Source organism: Emiliania huxleyi, assembly GCF_000372725.1.
Source record: "Emiliania huxleyi CCMP1516 unplaced genomic scaffold EMIHUscaffold_66, whole genome shotgun sequence".
Classification (NCBI taxonomy): domain Eukaryota; phylum Haptophyta; order Isochrysidales; family Noelaerhabdaceae; genus Emiliania; species Emiliania huxleyi.
The window spans coordinates 604,818-617,317 of NW_005197053.1; the positions used below are offsets into that span (position 1 = coordinate 604,818).

The 12,500-nt window shown below is 65.5% G+C and overlaps 2 protein-coding genes across 2 annotated transcripts in view; one reads left to right on the forward strand and one right to left on the reverse strand.

Annotated features, from left to right (window-relative positions):
- Window positions 1–8,789: 8,789 nt before the first annotated feature.
- Window positions 8,790–9,953, reverse strand: EMIHUDRAFT_52395 (hypothetical protein; the record flags this gene model as incomplete). Its single annotated transcript, XM_005762900.1, has 1 exon — window positions 8,790–9,953. A coding segment is annotated over one exon (1,164 nt), but the record flags the coding sequence as incomplete, so codon positions are not given.
- A 444-nt stretch (window positions 9,954–10,397) lies between these two features.
- EMIHUDRAFT_105258 (hypothetical protein) overlaps window positions 10,398–12,500 on the forward strand; it is a gene marked incomplete at both ends in the record, with an annotated part of 3,052 nt that continues 949 nt past the window's right edge. The window contains 4 exons of the mRNA XM_005762901.1: window positions 10,398–10,471; window positions 10,842–11,394; window positions 11,834–11,885; window positions 12,252–12,326. Of these exons, the coding sequence (XP_005762958.1) occupies window positions 10,398–10,471; window positions 10,842–11,394; window positions 11,834–11,885; window positions 12,252–12,326 (754 nt within the window). The remainder of the gene's footprint in view (window positions 10,472–10,841; window positions 11,395–11,833; window positions 11,886–12,251; window positions 12,327–12,500) is intronic.

Sequence of the window (12,500 nt, forward strand, 5' to 3'; positions counted from 1 at the left end):
CGGGGAAGGGGGGGGCCCCCAAATCCGGGTGCGGGCATGGAAAGCCCTCGGAAATGGGGATCTCCCGCCCAAGATGAGAATCCCCCCCGGTCGGAGATTGGGGGTCTAAAATGGGGAGGGTTTTTGCCCCACACCGAGAGAATTTTAACCCCCCCCCCCCCCCCCCCCCGAGCACCACCACCACACCACACCACCACGCACAGGTGTCTTTGCCTGCTGGATCCCAAACTCCGCCTTCTCCCTCGCACAGCACCTCGCCGCCGCCGCCTCCAGGGCCGCCTCCAGGGCCGCCACCACCACTGCCACCGCCACCGCCTCCACCGCCACCGCCACCGCCGCCGCAGCCACAGCCACAGCCGCAGCCACAGCCTCCTCTCCCCCCCTCGCCGCGTTGGCCGCGGCTGCGCCGGCCGGCGGGGCTGCTCTCGCGCGTGCAGGGCCGGCGGCGGGCGCGGCGGCGGGCATGGCGCTTCGTCCGACAAATGGAGTTGAAGGGGTGGCGGACGCGGCGCCTGAGGCTGCTGCTGCTGCTGCTGCTCCTACTGCTGCTGCTGCTGCTTCTGCTGCTGCTTCGGTCGCGGGTGTTGGAGCTGGTGCTGCGCCCGACGTGCCTTCGCTGGTGGGGCGGTCCAAGGAGCTCCTCAAGGCGAGGCGGCCGGCGGAGGCGGTGGACGTGCTATGGCCAGCCATCTTGGCGGCGCCGCGCGAGGACTCCGGCCCGCTGCGCTTCCAGTGCGCGCTCGCGCTCCACATGCAGTCGCAGCACGCCGCGTCGGCGGAGCTGCTCAAGCAGGTGATCGAGCTCGAGCCGAGCTTCGCGGAGGCGCACCTCTGCCTTGCGCAGGTGTACACCGCGCTGGGGCTCGCCGCGGAGGCGGAGGCGGCGCTGGACGAGGCGGCGACGCTGCGGCCGGAGATAGCCGGCTGGGTGCAGGCGCAGCGCGCCTCCCTCTCCCCGCCAGAGGGCGCGGGCGCGGCCGGCGGCGCCGAGGCGCGGGGGCGGGGAGGCGAGAGAGGGGCGGAGTGATCGTCAAACGTGTGTGAGCGCGGCTCTCGTGTGGTGTCATTTCGGTGTGGCAGCCGTGGGGGTAACTTGGACCTCTCGCTGGGTGGGCGCGCGTGACATACGACACGTCCCTTTAGCCTCTCTGACATATATCATTCGAAATATGCCCGCCAGTGCACTGCAGAATGCAGAAAAAGACGAGAACACGAGCCCGTGGCCGTGGGCCGTGGCTCTGACTGGCACGAGGCTGCAGGCTGGTGCCGTATGCCGAGCGTCCTCTTTTCGACGTCTTTTATAGAGCCGTAAAGGTAGTCGTACTCGGGCATTATACACCACAGCCCGCGGCGCTCAACGGGACGTCGTCCAGAAAGGCGTCGATTGCGGCGCAGACCTCCGCCAGGTCGTTGGGTAAAATGCGGAAGGGGTGTCGCCTCGTGAAGAAGTAGTGGTCCCCCCTCATGCGCAGAGCCCGAGAGCCATCGCCCCGCGTCACGAGGCCGCGTGCCCACGCCTCGTCGTAGAAGCGCAGGAATTTGCTCAGCGGCCAAAGCCACGCGGCATGCAAGAACAGCGTCGGCTGGGGCGGGTAGCGCGTCCAGTCGATGCTCTCTCGCCATGCCGGCTCGCAGCAGCAACGGGTGTGCAGATAAAAGTAGCTGTAGCACGACGCTGGCCGGCAACAAAAGCAGGCCGCGCGCATCAAGTGGCCGATGAGAGGGAGCAGCTGAAGCAGCCAGCACAAGCAGAGCGCCCACTGATACATCGCCCCGAAGAAGCAGAGGTTGCGCAGGCCGCGGCAGCTGTGCGGCCCTGCGAGGCCAGCAAGCTCGATATACCCGATATCTAGCGCGATCACGCAGCGGATGAGTTCAGGGAAGCGTGCGGCCAGCAGCATGCCTAGCAGCACGTGCCCCGCGATCACTGGTTGCGTCCGGGCTGCCCGTGCTTCTGCTGGCGAGCACACCATAGATTGCGCCAAAATCGTGCACTACAAGAATGAGCTTCCCGTCGCCGCAGGCGCGCTGCGATACAGCGGACGTGAGCATGCGCCACCACTCGCGCGCACCACTTCGTGATAGCGCGAGACCATCTCACCGGCCGAGCAGCCGTTGGGTGCTACGTCAGCCGCATCCGCCAGCACGACGATGGTAGTCTCGTCGTCGGGACTGCGCTCAAGCGTGCTCTCGATGGAGCGCAGGTAGAGCCTGAGCTTGGTCATCAGGCCTCGCCAGCTCTGGTTGGTCCCCACATTCTCAATGCGCAGCTCACCTCCCCCTTCGGAGTTGAAGACGATCGGACTTCGATTCCGCGTTTCGACCGTTAGCCAGCGCACCGAGGCTGACAGCATCCTGACGGGCGCCTCCTTCTCTGGCTCGCACGGCGCTGCACTCGTGTTTTTCGTGCGCATCGACATCGCCGGCTGCGGCGGTCCCTCACCCCCAAGGTTGACGCTGCCGCGCCATCCAAAGCACTCCGCGGCTACCCGCTCGAGCTGCGCCCCCACGTACTGCTTCAGCTCGCCCGAGGTGTGGCTGAGCGCGCCCCTCTGCACGAGCCGCACGATGTTGCTGTGCAGCTCGGCGGTCCGCGCGGCCGAGGGAAGGACAATACGGCCATCGACGATGTTGAGCGGGTAGGACACGTCGCTCCAGTTAAAAAAATGCGGTGGGCTGAAGCGCCCATTGAGCAGCGGGATGCTGCCGTGCTGCAGGGCCTGATAGATGCGCTGGCTCTCCGGCGTGTCACCGGAAGGGCAGAGCGTGAAGCGCGCCTCGCCGTAATTGGCGATGAGTTGCCCGATGCCGGGCGGGCCTCGCATTCGTTCGAGCTTGCGCCTGCTCCGGGAGACGTTGATGTCGAGGATGGCCCGGACTGCGTGAGTGTGCGCCATGCCGCGAAGGGCGTCCAAGTAGCCTTGGCGGTGCAGGTGCGGCAAGCCGGAGCCGATGAAGAGAATGTCGAGGCTGCGCGCGGCCGGAGGCCGGAGGACCGCAGCTGCTGAGGCGGCTGGGTCGGTGAAGTAGGGCATATAAACCGAGCAAGGTTGCAGCGGCTGTGCCAACCCTCCAAGGGACATTGTCTGTAGGCATGTGCGTGCAAACTTACGCGAGGCGTTTGTCGGCCACTGCCACAGCGTCGGGTAGGCTTGCTGAGCGCCCCTGATGTCAAGTCGAGAGCACCTCAACGCATTGATCATGACAGGCTTGTCAGGCCACGGACTCAGCTCGTTCAAGACGATCCGCTCGGACTGCCTCTGGAGCCTCTGCCCCTCCTGCCTAACCCGGCCAGCAAAGAAGGCGTTGACCAGGCATGCCGGATGGTAGAGGAGGTCCGCGTCGCCAGGCTCACTGACACGCATGTGAATGGGCACTAGTCTGCCAGTGAGCCACTCATATCGGTCCTTGCCGTTGCGCTCGTCGGTGCAGTTCAGGGACGAGTTGAAGACGTACACGCGCAGAGGGCGCCGCTGCACGAGGCGCGACTGGACTCGCGGCGGTGGTGTAGCTGTCGCGTTGGGGACGCATGCATGCATGCTGTCGGATCCACCGCGTAGGGTCGCAGTACTGGAGTCGGCTGTCTGCGCCACCTGCCTAGCGGTGACGTTGACTCGGGCGCCCGAAAGGCTAGCAGCGCCATGCAGGACGCACGCAACGTCCGCCTGCGACTGACACCTCCGGCCAGTGCGCAAAATGGCTGGCATACAGCACTGGAGCGAACCGCCGGGGCGCTTGGAGCAGCCATGACCACCACATATTCCACACGCTGCGTTGCAGCAGACCTGGCCCGTCGAGTGCTGAATGCCGTCCTGGCAGTCCCTGCTGGCCGCTCCGAAGGAATGAGTACGCGTCGGCTCCATTTCGCGCTGCCATACCTGAGGTCTGGCGCACACACCTAATGGTCTGTCCCGGCGAGTTTGGACGCAGCCCACATGACGATTAGCAGGCCCGCCGCGGTGGCTGATCTCCGAGGGTCGGTGCCAACAACGCGTCAGCAGCGAAAGCCGAAGAGGGGCGACAAGTCGCAGGCCGTACCGAAGCGGAGACGAGAAGCATTCGCGAGCGACCGCACCACTAGCTGCGCCGCCTTTGGTGACGCCAGCACGACCGCCCCGGTGTTTCTGCGCCAGCAGCTCAATCTGACGGCCCTACGAGGGAAACCCCCTTATGGGCTCAGCAACACGCCGCATTGGAAGCTGGAAGCGATGCTGAGAGCAGCGAGTGCCCCTCCTTCCAATGCCTACAACCGGTGCGCGGTTGTGGGCAATGCGGGATCGTTGCTGCTGGGGGAGGCAGGCGCTGTTTTCCGCGTCAATAAGGCAGCGCACACGACGCTGTTTTCCGCGTCAATAAGGCGCCGTGGACTCCCGAGCTGGCAAAGCACATCGGCAGCCGCACCACGGTGCAACCTTAGATACTTTCGAGACACACTCAGCTCGACTACTCATCTCGGCTGTGTTGTCATGCCCACGCAGCTCCATGTGGTCTCGTCCGCGTTCTTCGCCCTCGCGCTTGGAGCTCGCCCCGACCTCCGCCCGTCCCCCTCCTGGAGCACGGCACCCGGGCGTGCGGGGTACCTCCCCATTTGCGAATACCAGACCTGGCTCGGCTCCTGCCACTACCGCCTCTTTGGCCAGCGCGACGACGAATCCTTCTCAAGCCGCGAGTGAGCAACCTCCCATCGCTCCGAAATCGCACCGCAGCACACCTTGTCCGCACCTCCTGGTAGGCACGCGAGGCGGCACCCCAACCTGACCGTCTCGCGAGTCTTCTACCACGAGCACGGGCGGCAGAGCCTAGATAATTCTGAAATGTTCCCTTGACCCCGGTAGAGGCTCACACTCGACATGTCATGTTCACCACGTTCTCCCTCTGTGCTCGCCAAACAGGCTGGCGGGCGCTCCAAATGTGCATGCGATCAACCCCATCTTCTACCATGAGGTGCAAGGCTGCGTACCTCTAGCTCCAACTCGGCGCCCGCAACTCGGGCCGCTCGGCCTGCATCTTGCGCATCTTGCTTATCCGTTCGCCTCTTCCGTCACGAGGTGCATGGGCGCCTCCTCGCGGACATCGGCAGGACGCCCTCTACCGGACTCCTCGCCGTCGCCGTGGCGCTGCGGATGTGCGCACACGTGGAAGTCTACGGCTTCGGTGGGCGATCGAGCAGTTCTTGCTACTACTACTACGAGACTGCTCGCGGCGCAACGCGCAGGCAGTACATCAGTGCAAACCGGTTTGTCACCGTCCTGCACCGCGTCGGGGCGGTGTGCTGGCGTCTCTTCACACATGCGATATTGACTGTGGGTAGGTCACGGCTGCACAGCTTGAGGCGCAGATTGACCGTTTGGGCTGCTGGAATGCGAGCGGCAGGCTGAGGCTTTTAGGGGAGAGTTTGTTGCTTGAAGTGTTGCTCAAAATGTTTCGTATTACTCCGTTCCCAATGATCCGCGCCAAAGCGTCTCGGTTCTCGTTTGCGCTCCCCCTCCCCCATCTTCTGCAAGCCTCCGCGACATGCACACCCATCCTTTCGCCCTTCTCATCACTGCCCCGGCGCCCACACCTCGATCTTCTTGGGCATCAGCTGGATCGACAGGTCCTCTCCGTGGCCTAGGCAGGCTCTTCGGCAGGCGTCTTCACCCTTGCCCCAGGTAAAGACGGCGCCGTCGGCGGTGATGGCGAGGCTGTGGACTAGTCCAGCCGACACAGCGACGACGCGCTGGCCAGACAAGGCCTCGATCTTCTTTGGAAGCAGCTGCTCCTGCAGTTCGCCGTGGCCCAATCGGCCATAGGTTCCACAGCCCCAGCTCCAGATGGCTCCGTCGGCGGTGATGGCGAGACTGTGCACGCCTCCAGCCGACACGGCGACGACGCGCTGGCCAGCCAAGGTCTCGATCTTCTTTGGAAGCAGCTGGTCCTGCCTGCCGCCGTGGCCCAACTGGCCGTCGTCTCCACGGCCCCAGCTCCAGACAGCGCCGTCGGCGGTGAGGGCGATACTGTGGAATGCTCCAGCCGACACAGCGACGACGCGCTGGCCAGCCAAGGCCTCGACCTTCTTTGGCAGCAGCTGGTTCTGCTTGTCGCCGTGGCCCAGCTGGCCAAAGTCTCCATTGCCCCAGCTCCAGATGGCTCCGTCGGCGGTGAGGGCGAGGCATTGCAACCCTCCAGCCGAGGTCACGACGACGCGCTGGTCAGCAAAGGCCTCGATCTTCTTGGGCAGCTGCTGGTCCTGCCCGTCGCCGTGGCCCAGATTGCCTCCATAGCCCCAGCTCCAGACGCTGCCGCTGGCGGTGATGGCGAGGCTGTGCCACTGTCCAGCCGTCACGCTCATGGCGCGCTCGCCGCCCAGCGGGGAAGGGAGGCGTGTCGGCGTGTTGAGCTGCGTCACGCACTCGCCATGACCGAGCAGTCCTGGCATCCACCTCTCAGCCTTTCCGCACGACGAGAGCCGCCCCTCGCCATCGATGAAGAGGCTGTGCTGAAGGCCTGCCGCCGCCCTCATCGGCGGGTTGGACTCGCACAGCAGCGCAGCGAAGCACAGCCACCGCACGGCGCAGCTCTCGCCCTCTGGCTGCGCCGGCAGCTCGAAGCCGCGCTCTTGCGCCCACAAGCGGATGGCCTCGAGCGCAAGCGAGGCGTGAAAGAGGAGCGAGACGGCCGCGACGCGAGCGATGTCGGCGGGGTCGCAGCGAGAGAGGGCGCGCAGGAGGAGCTCCGTGGGGAGGTCGAGGAGGCGGGCGGGCGGCGGCGTGCCTGGCGAGGGGGAGGCGGTGGAGGCGGAGGCGAGGCGGCGCGAGCGGCGGCGCGGCGGGGTGGACATCGCGAGAAAAAGAAATAAGCTGAAGAAGAACAGATGCTTCGAGGGCGCCATCGGAAGCGTCCGAGAAGCCCGAGTCGGCCACGATGCTGCTGGCCTTCACGCCCGCACTCCACGCTGCCGGCTTGAGAAAAGAATTTAAACACATCAACTCTCTCTCACAGCACACAGGCTCGACACAGGTGCGAACTGGCGCGTGCTAGTACTATCACCGGCACACCACCGGAGCCGCCTAAGCGACTCCGTTAAGAACGGCAATGCACTTAGACCTGTCTTAGCACACACAGTGAGTCATTCGGAGTCATTCGATGGCCAGAGTGCGCTTTGTGTGTGTGCGGGAGTTGGTTGTCGGGAGGGAGGGGCGGCTCCGGCTCAGGTCGTGGGGCATAGCTCGGGTGTAAACGGGGTCTGGGGAGGAAGCCCCAGCGGCCCGCCGCAGGCGCCGCCGGAGGCTGGCCCGCCGCAGGCGCCGATTTTTTGGCGTTTTTTCTCAAAATTGAGGGATTTCTCATCTAAATTCTCATCCAAAATCGAGCTCGCTACGAGCTCTCTAACTGCACAGCATCTCCTCGTTGAGCCTAGCGGCGCCCGTATCGCCCACGCCCACATTCCTTTTTCTTGCCCTTGGCCCTTGCTGCACTCAGCCGCTCAACCTCCGCCAGTCTCTCCTTGCTCGTTGCTGGCGCTGCCGCCCCCAGTACTGCGATTGCAGCTCCTTGGCATGCCGCGCCGCCTCCATCTGCTGTGCTTCCCACGCTGCCGCTTCCTCTAAATCAGCGCCGCCACTAAGCGGCGCAACCAAGTTCTCGCACTGTTTGCATGAGCATGTGTCCTGCTGGTGCGGCGCACAATCCGCGCGCGGCGAGTGAGAGTAGAAGACTGACAGCAGGAGCTGCAGGAGCTGCAGGAGCTGCGCAGATCGGATGGGTGGTGACGCCGTCGAGCGACGGCGCAAAGACCAATCACCACCGCTGAGAGCCGCGACACGAGGCTGCTGGCAGCTGCACCTGTGAGAGCCGCGACACGAGGCTGCTGGCAGCTGGCAGAGCGAATCGCGATTCCGGCGGCCGCCGTCAGCCCGCCGACACCGACGGCCTGTCTGAGGTCAAACTCCCACCGCACGTCGGACCAGTCGTGCGTCAGCCATGGCGACAAGACGTCTGTATGCAGACAGCCCGCCACCCGGGCGATAGAACATGCCAGCTGGGCTCTTCCAGGGCTCTCGTGGCCCGGCGCGTGCCCAGTGGAATAGGGCGGGCTGCGGCGGGCGCAATAACTATTCACAGCTAATGAAAACTATAAAAACTCGCGGCTTCATCAAAGTTTGAGGTGGCTTCGTCCTCAGCACCATCAAGACAGCTCTATTCACACCCTGTTTGGTTTGAAGCCACTCGGGGATGCCCGTTTACACCCAACCGACGAGTCGCTGGGCCCTCTGACCTGAGCCGGAGCCGGCAGGCTGCTCACCCACGTGCACCGGGCCAGTGCTTGCACTTTGAATGCCGTGGGGCTCCTGCCCGTGTCCGGGCGTGGAGATGCGAGGGTCGCCCCCCTTGCCCCACCACTTTGTGTGTGTGGAGAAATCCTGGAGAAATCTACCTTACCTTACCTTATCGGTCCACGCCTTCATGTCCACGACGAACTCCCCTGGGTTGTCGCTCGGCAGCGTGGGAGCGCCCATCGCCGCAAGGGCGCCCGCCACACGCCCTCGCAGGTCGCTGACCTGCGTGGCGGGGCGCGACTTTCCAAAGCCAGTGACAATGATGAGCCGGTTCGGCTTCGGCTGCAGCGCTGGCACGCGCTCCTCCAGCCACCACCGCAGCGCCGTCTCGCCCGCGCCCTCCGAGTGATCGTGCAGGTCTAGCATCGGCGCGCCGGCTTCCCACTTCTCTACCTTGGGATAGAGGCCACGCTCACAGCCCTGTAGCCACAGCTCGCGAGCAATGGCCGGCTGCGGCGACGCGACAGCGTCCAGCACCGCGTTGAAGGTGATACAGCTCGGTTCCACCGACCTCAGCGCCTCCTTAAAGAGCCGCAGCGCCTCAGCAGGCTGTTGTGCCGCCGCGCACGCCTGAATCGCTCCGCTGTAGCTGTACACGTCTGGTTGCACGCCGTCCTCTTGCATCTTGCTGAACAGCGACAGGGCATCACCACACCGGCCAGCCTTCTCGCACGCAGAGATTGCTGCGCTGTAGCTGATCACGTCTGGTCGCACTCCCGCAGCAGGCATCTCGCGCAGCAGCGACAGCGCCTTCTCCCATTGCCCTCCCTTCTCGCACGCAGAGATGGCCGCGTTGTAGCTGATCACGTTTGGTCGCACTCCCGCAGCAGGCATCTCGCGCAGCAGCGACAGCGCCTTCTCCCATTGGCCAGCCTTCTCGCATGCAGAGATGGCCGCGCTGTAGCTGATCACGTTTGGTTGCACACCCGCAGCAGGCATCTCCCGCAGCAGCGACAGCGCCTCATCGCACCGGCCAGCCTTCTCGCAGGCTGAGATGGCCGCGTTGTAGCTGATCACGTTTGGTGACAAGCCTGCATCAGGCATATCGCGCAGCAGCGACAGCGCCTTCTCCCATTGCCCTCCCTTCTCGCACGCAGAGATGGCCGCGTTGTAGCTGTACACGTCTGGTCGCACTCCCGCAGCAGGCATCTCGCGCAGCAGCGACAGCGCCTTCTCCCATTGGCCAGCCTTCTCGCATGCAGAGATGGCCGCGCTGTAGCTGATCACGTTTGGTTGCACACCCGCAGCAAGCATCTCCCGCAGCAGCGACAGCGCCTCCTCCCAACGACCAGCCTTCTCGCACGCAGAGATGGCTGCGCTGTAGCTGACCACGTTTGGTGACAAGCCTGCAGCAGGCATCTCGCGCAGCAGCGACAGCGCCTTCTCCCAACGACCAGCCTTCTCGCACGCAGAGATGGCTGCGCTGTAGCTGACCTCGTTCGGCGGCACTCCCGCGCCTGGCATCTCGCGCAGCAGCGACACCGCCGTCTTCCAGTCCTTCGACCTTGCGCACAGGTTGATGAGAATGCTGTAGCTGAAGACGTCTGGCTCACATCCGGCCTGCCGCATCTCATCGAGGATGCCAAAGGCGCGGCGGCGGTCTCCGACCCTGGCGTGAGCCGTGATGAGCTTAGTCCACTCCTTTGTGGTCCTCAGCGGCTGCAGCCTCGCCTCCAGCCGCGCCACATCCTCTAGGTGGCGGCACCGCTTGAGCTCAGCAAACAGAAAGCCTCTCTCGCCTCTCTGGCTGCGCGGTTGGGTGCTGAGCAGCCTCGGCAGTGGCGGCAGGGACGGCTGTGCGGAGCGGAGGCCTGCTAGGATCGGCGCTCGTGGCGTTGCGACGGCCACGAGTCGAGCTGACGCGCGTCGCGCCGCGCGGAGCAGCATGTCTCTCCAGAGAACTCCAGAGCACCGCAACGAGTGGCCAGATTTGCAGCGGCTTAACAAAAAATCGAAGCGATTTCAGATTTTTGGCCCTACACAAAGAATTTAATGAATCAACTCACACAGGTGCGACGGCGCGAAACAAAAGAAATCGAGCGCCGCTCCCGCCTCCACCTCAGCTAAGCTGTCGCGAGCATGCTGGCCGACACGCCGGCAGATGATCCGCATGGCGAGGCGGCGCCAGCCGAGGAGGAGGAGGAGCCGATCGTGTACGACGGTCCGCTACCAGCCGACATCGCCGGCACACCGTTTGCCATCTTTCGCGCCGTCGACATCTGGGAGCGGCTGGCCTCGCACCCTGACACGCGGCCGCACGTCGCCGACTCGGGCTTCCGCGCGGCGGTCGAGCGGCTGCGCGCGCTCGACGGGCAGGCGGCGGCTCGCGAGGTGATGGAGGACCCGCGTCTGGCGCAGGCGCTGATGGCGATGCAGGGCGGGAAGGACCGGCTCAAGCTGCGGGAGGAGGACATGCTGCAGGCCGAGGTTGGCGGCCGCATGAAGCGGCGAAAGCCCAGTCCAGCGGCCGAGCCGGCCCTTCCGAGGGCCTCTCCTGGACAGTTCCAGGAACCTTCCCGCTAGGCGGGACCCGGTGCAGCTGCCTCACCTCGAGCGGGCACACGGGCACGCGACGGCGGCGGCGGCGAAGGAGGCGGGCAACGCGCACTTCAAGGCGGGCGAGTACCCCGACGCCGCCGCGTGCTACGCGCGCGCGCTCTCCCTGGCGGCCGACGGGGGCGGAGGCGCGGCGGCGAGGGTGGTGCTGCACTCAAACCACGCGGCGGCCTTCCTCAAGCTGCGGCGGGGCGGCGAGGCGCTCGCTTGCTGCGAGGCGGCGCTGAGGGAGGCGGAGAAGGCGGCGGCGGAGAAGGCGGCGGCGGAGAAGGCGGCGGCGGAGAAGGCGGAGAAGGCGGCGGCGGAGAAGGCGGAGAAGGAGGCGGCGGAGAAGGCGGAGAAGGAGGCGGCGGAGAAGGAGGCGGCGGAGAAGGCGGCGGCGGAGAAGAAGGTGGAGGAGAAGGAGGCGGCGGGTGTCGGCTGTGCGGTGCTAAGCAAGGTGCAGTACCGCAAGGCGCTCGCGCACGAGATGGAGCGGCAGTGGCCCGAGGCGCGGCGGGCGATGGAGGCGGCCATCGCCGTCGACCCGGAAGGCGCGAGATCACTCGAGATCACCCGAGATCACTCGAGATCACCCGAGGTCTCTCGAGATCACCCGAGATGACCCGAGGCCCGCCCCACTCAAGCGCGAGCTGCGCCGCATCGCAATACCGCACCACCCACTGGACTGAACCCACACTGGGTTCGATACTGTGGAGGTGCGGGACTAGGCGCGCCCGCCCTCCTCTCGCGCGAGTTGCGCCGCATCGCGGCGCTCGAGAAGCGCGCAGACGACGACGCGGCCGAGGCCCGAGATTCGCCGAGATTTTTTGAGGAGATTCACGAGATTCGCCGAGATTCTTTGATGAGATTCGACGAGGTGACCCGGGAGCGTCCGACCCCAGGCCGTGCTGCAGCGTGACCGCGAGACGGACCATATCTCCCCGTATCTCCCCATATCTCCCCATATCTCCCCTCAGGCCGTGCTGCAGCGTGACCGCGAGGCGCGCGCCGCCAAGCTGCGGGCCGCAGGTGTGTCGCTGCCGGCGGCGGGCCAGGCTCCGGAGCCGAGAGGGAGTAAGCAGAGACTGCTGTCTTCCACCCGCCACTGGAGGAGGAGCGTGCGCCGCTGCATGTACACCGCCTCCCCTCCCCACTCCCGCCTCCCGGCTGTGCCACACCACGCGGAACGCATCTCCATCGCCTCGGTGACGGGGGTGAGTCGCGCCATCCGCCACAATCGCCGTGCAAAGCTCGCTTCCGAGCTCTCACGCCGCGGCGTAGGGCCGTTAGGGGCCGTAGAGAACACACACACGCCCTCGCCCCTGTCTCCGCTGTGTGCATGCGATGCGATGCGATGCGTACACGGTAACGAGGCCCTCAAGCTTCACCACGCAGGCCTCGGAGGCGGCGGCGCCGACGGCGCTGGCGCGCTCGAGTCGCGCGGCGGCGACGCGCGGATACCTGCGCGAGGTTCGACTTTTCGCACTGGGCTGGCCGAGAAGGGTGAATTCTTCACCATTCCTTGGCACTGGACAGGTCGACTTCTCGCACTGGGCGGCGGGCTGGCTGGCCGAGAGGCTGCGCGGGCTGACGCACACCGAGAGGCGAGATCACGCGAGATCGCGCGAGATCACACGAGATGAC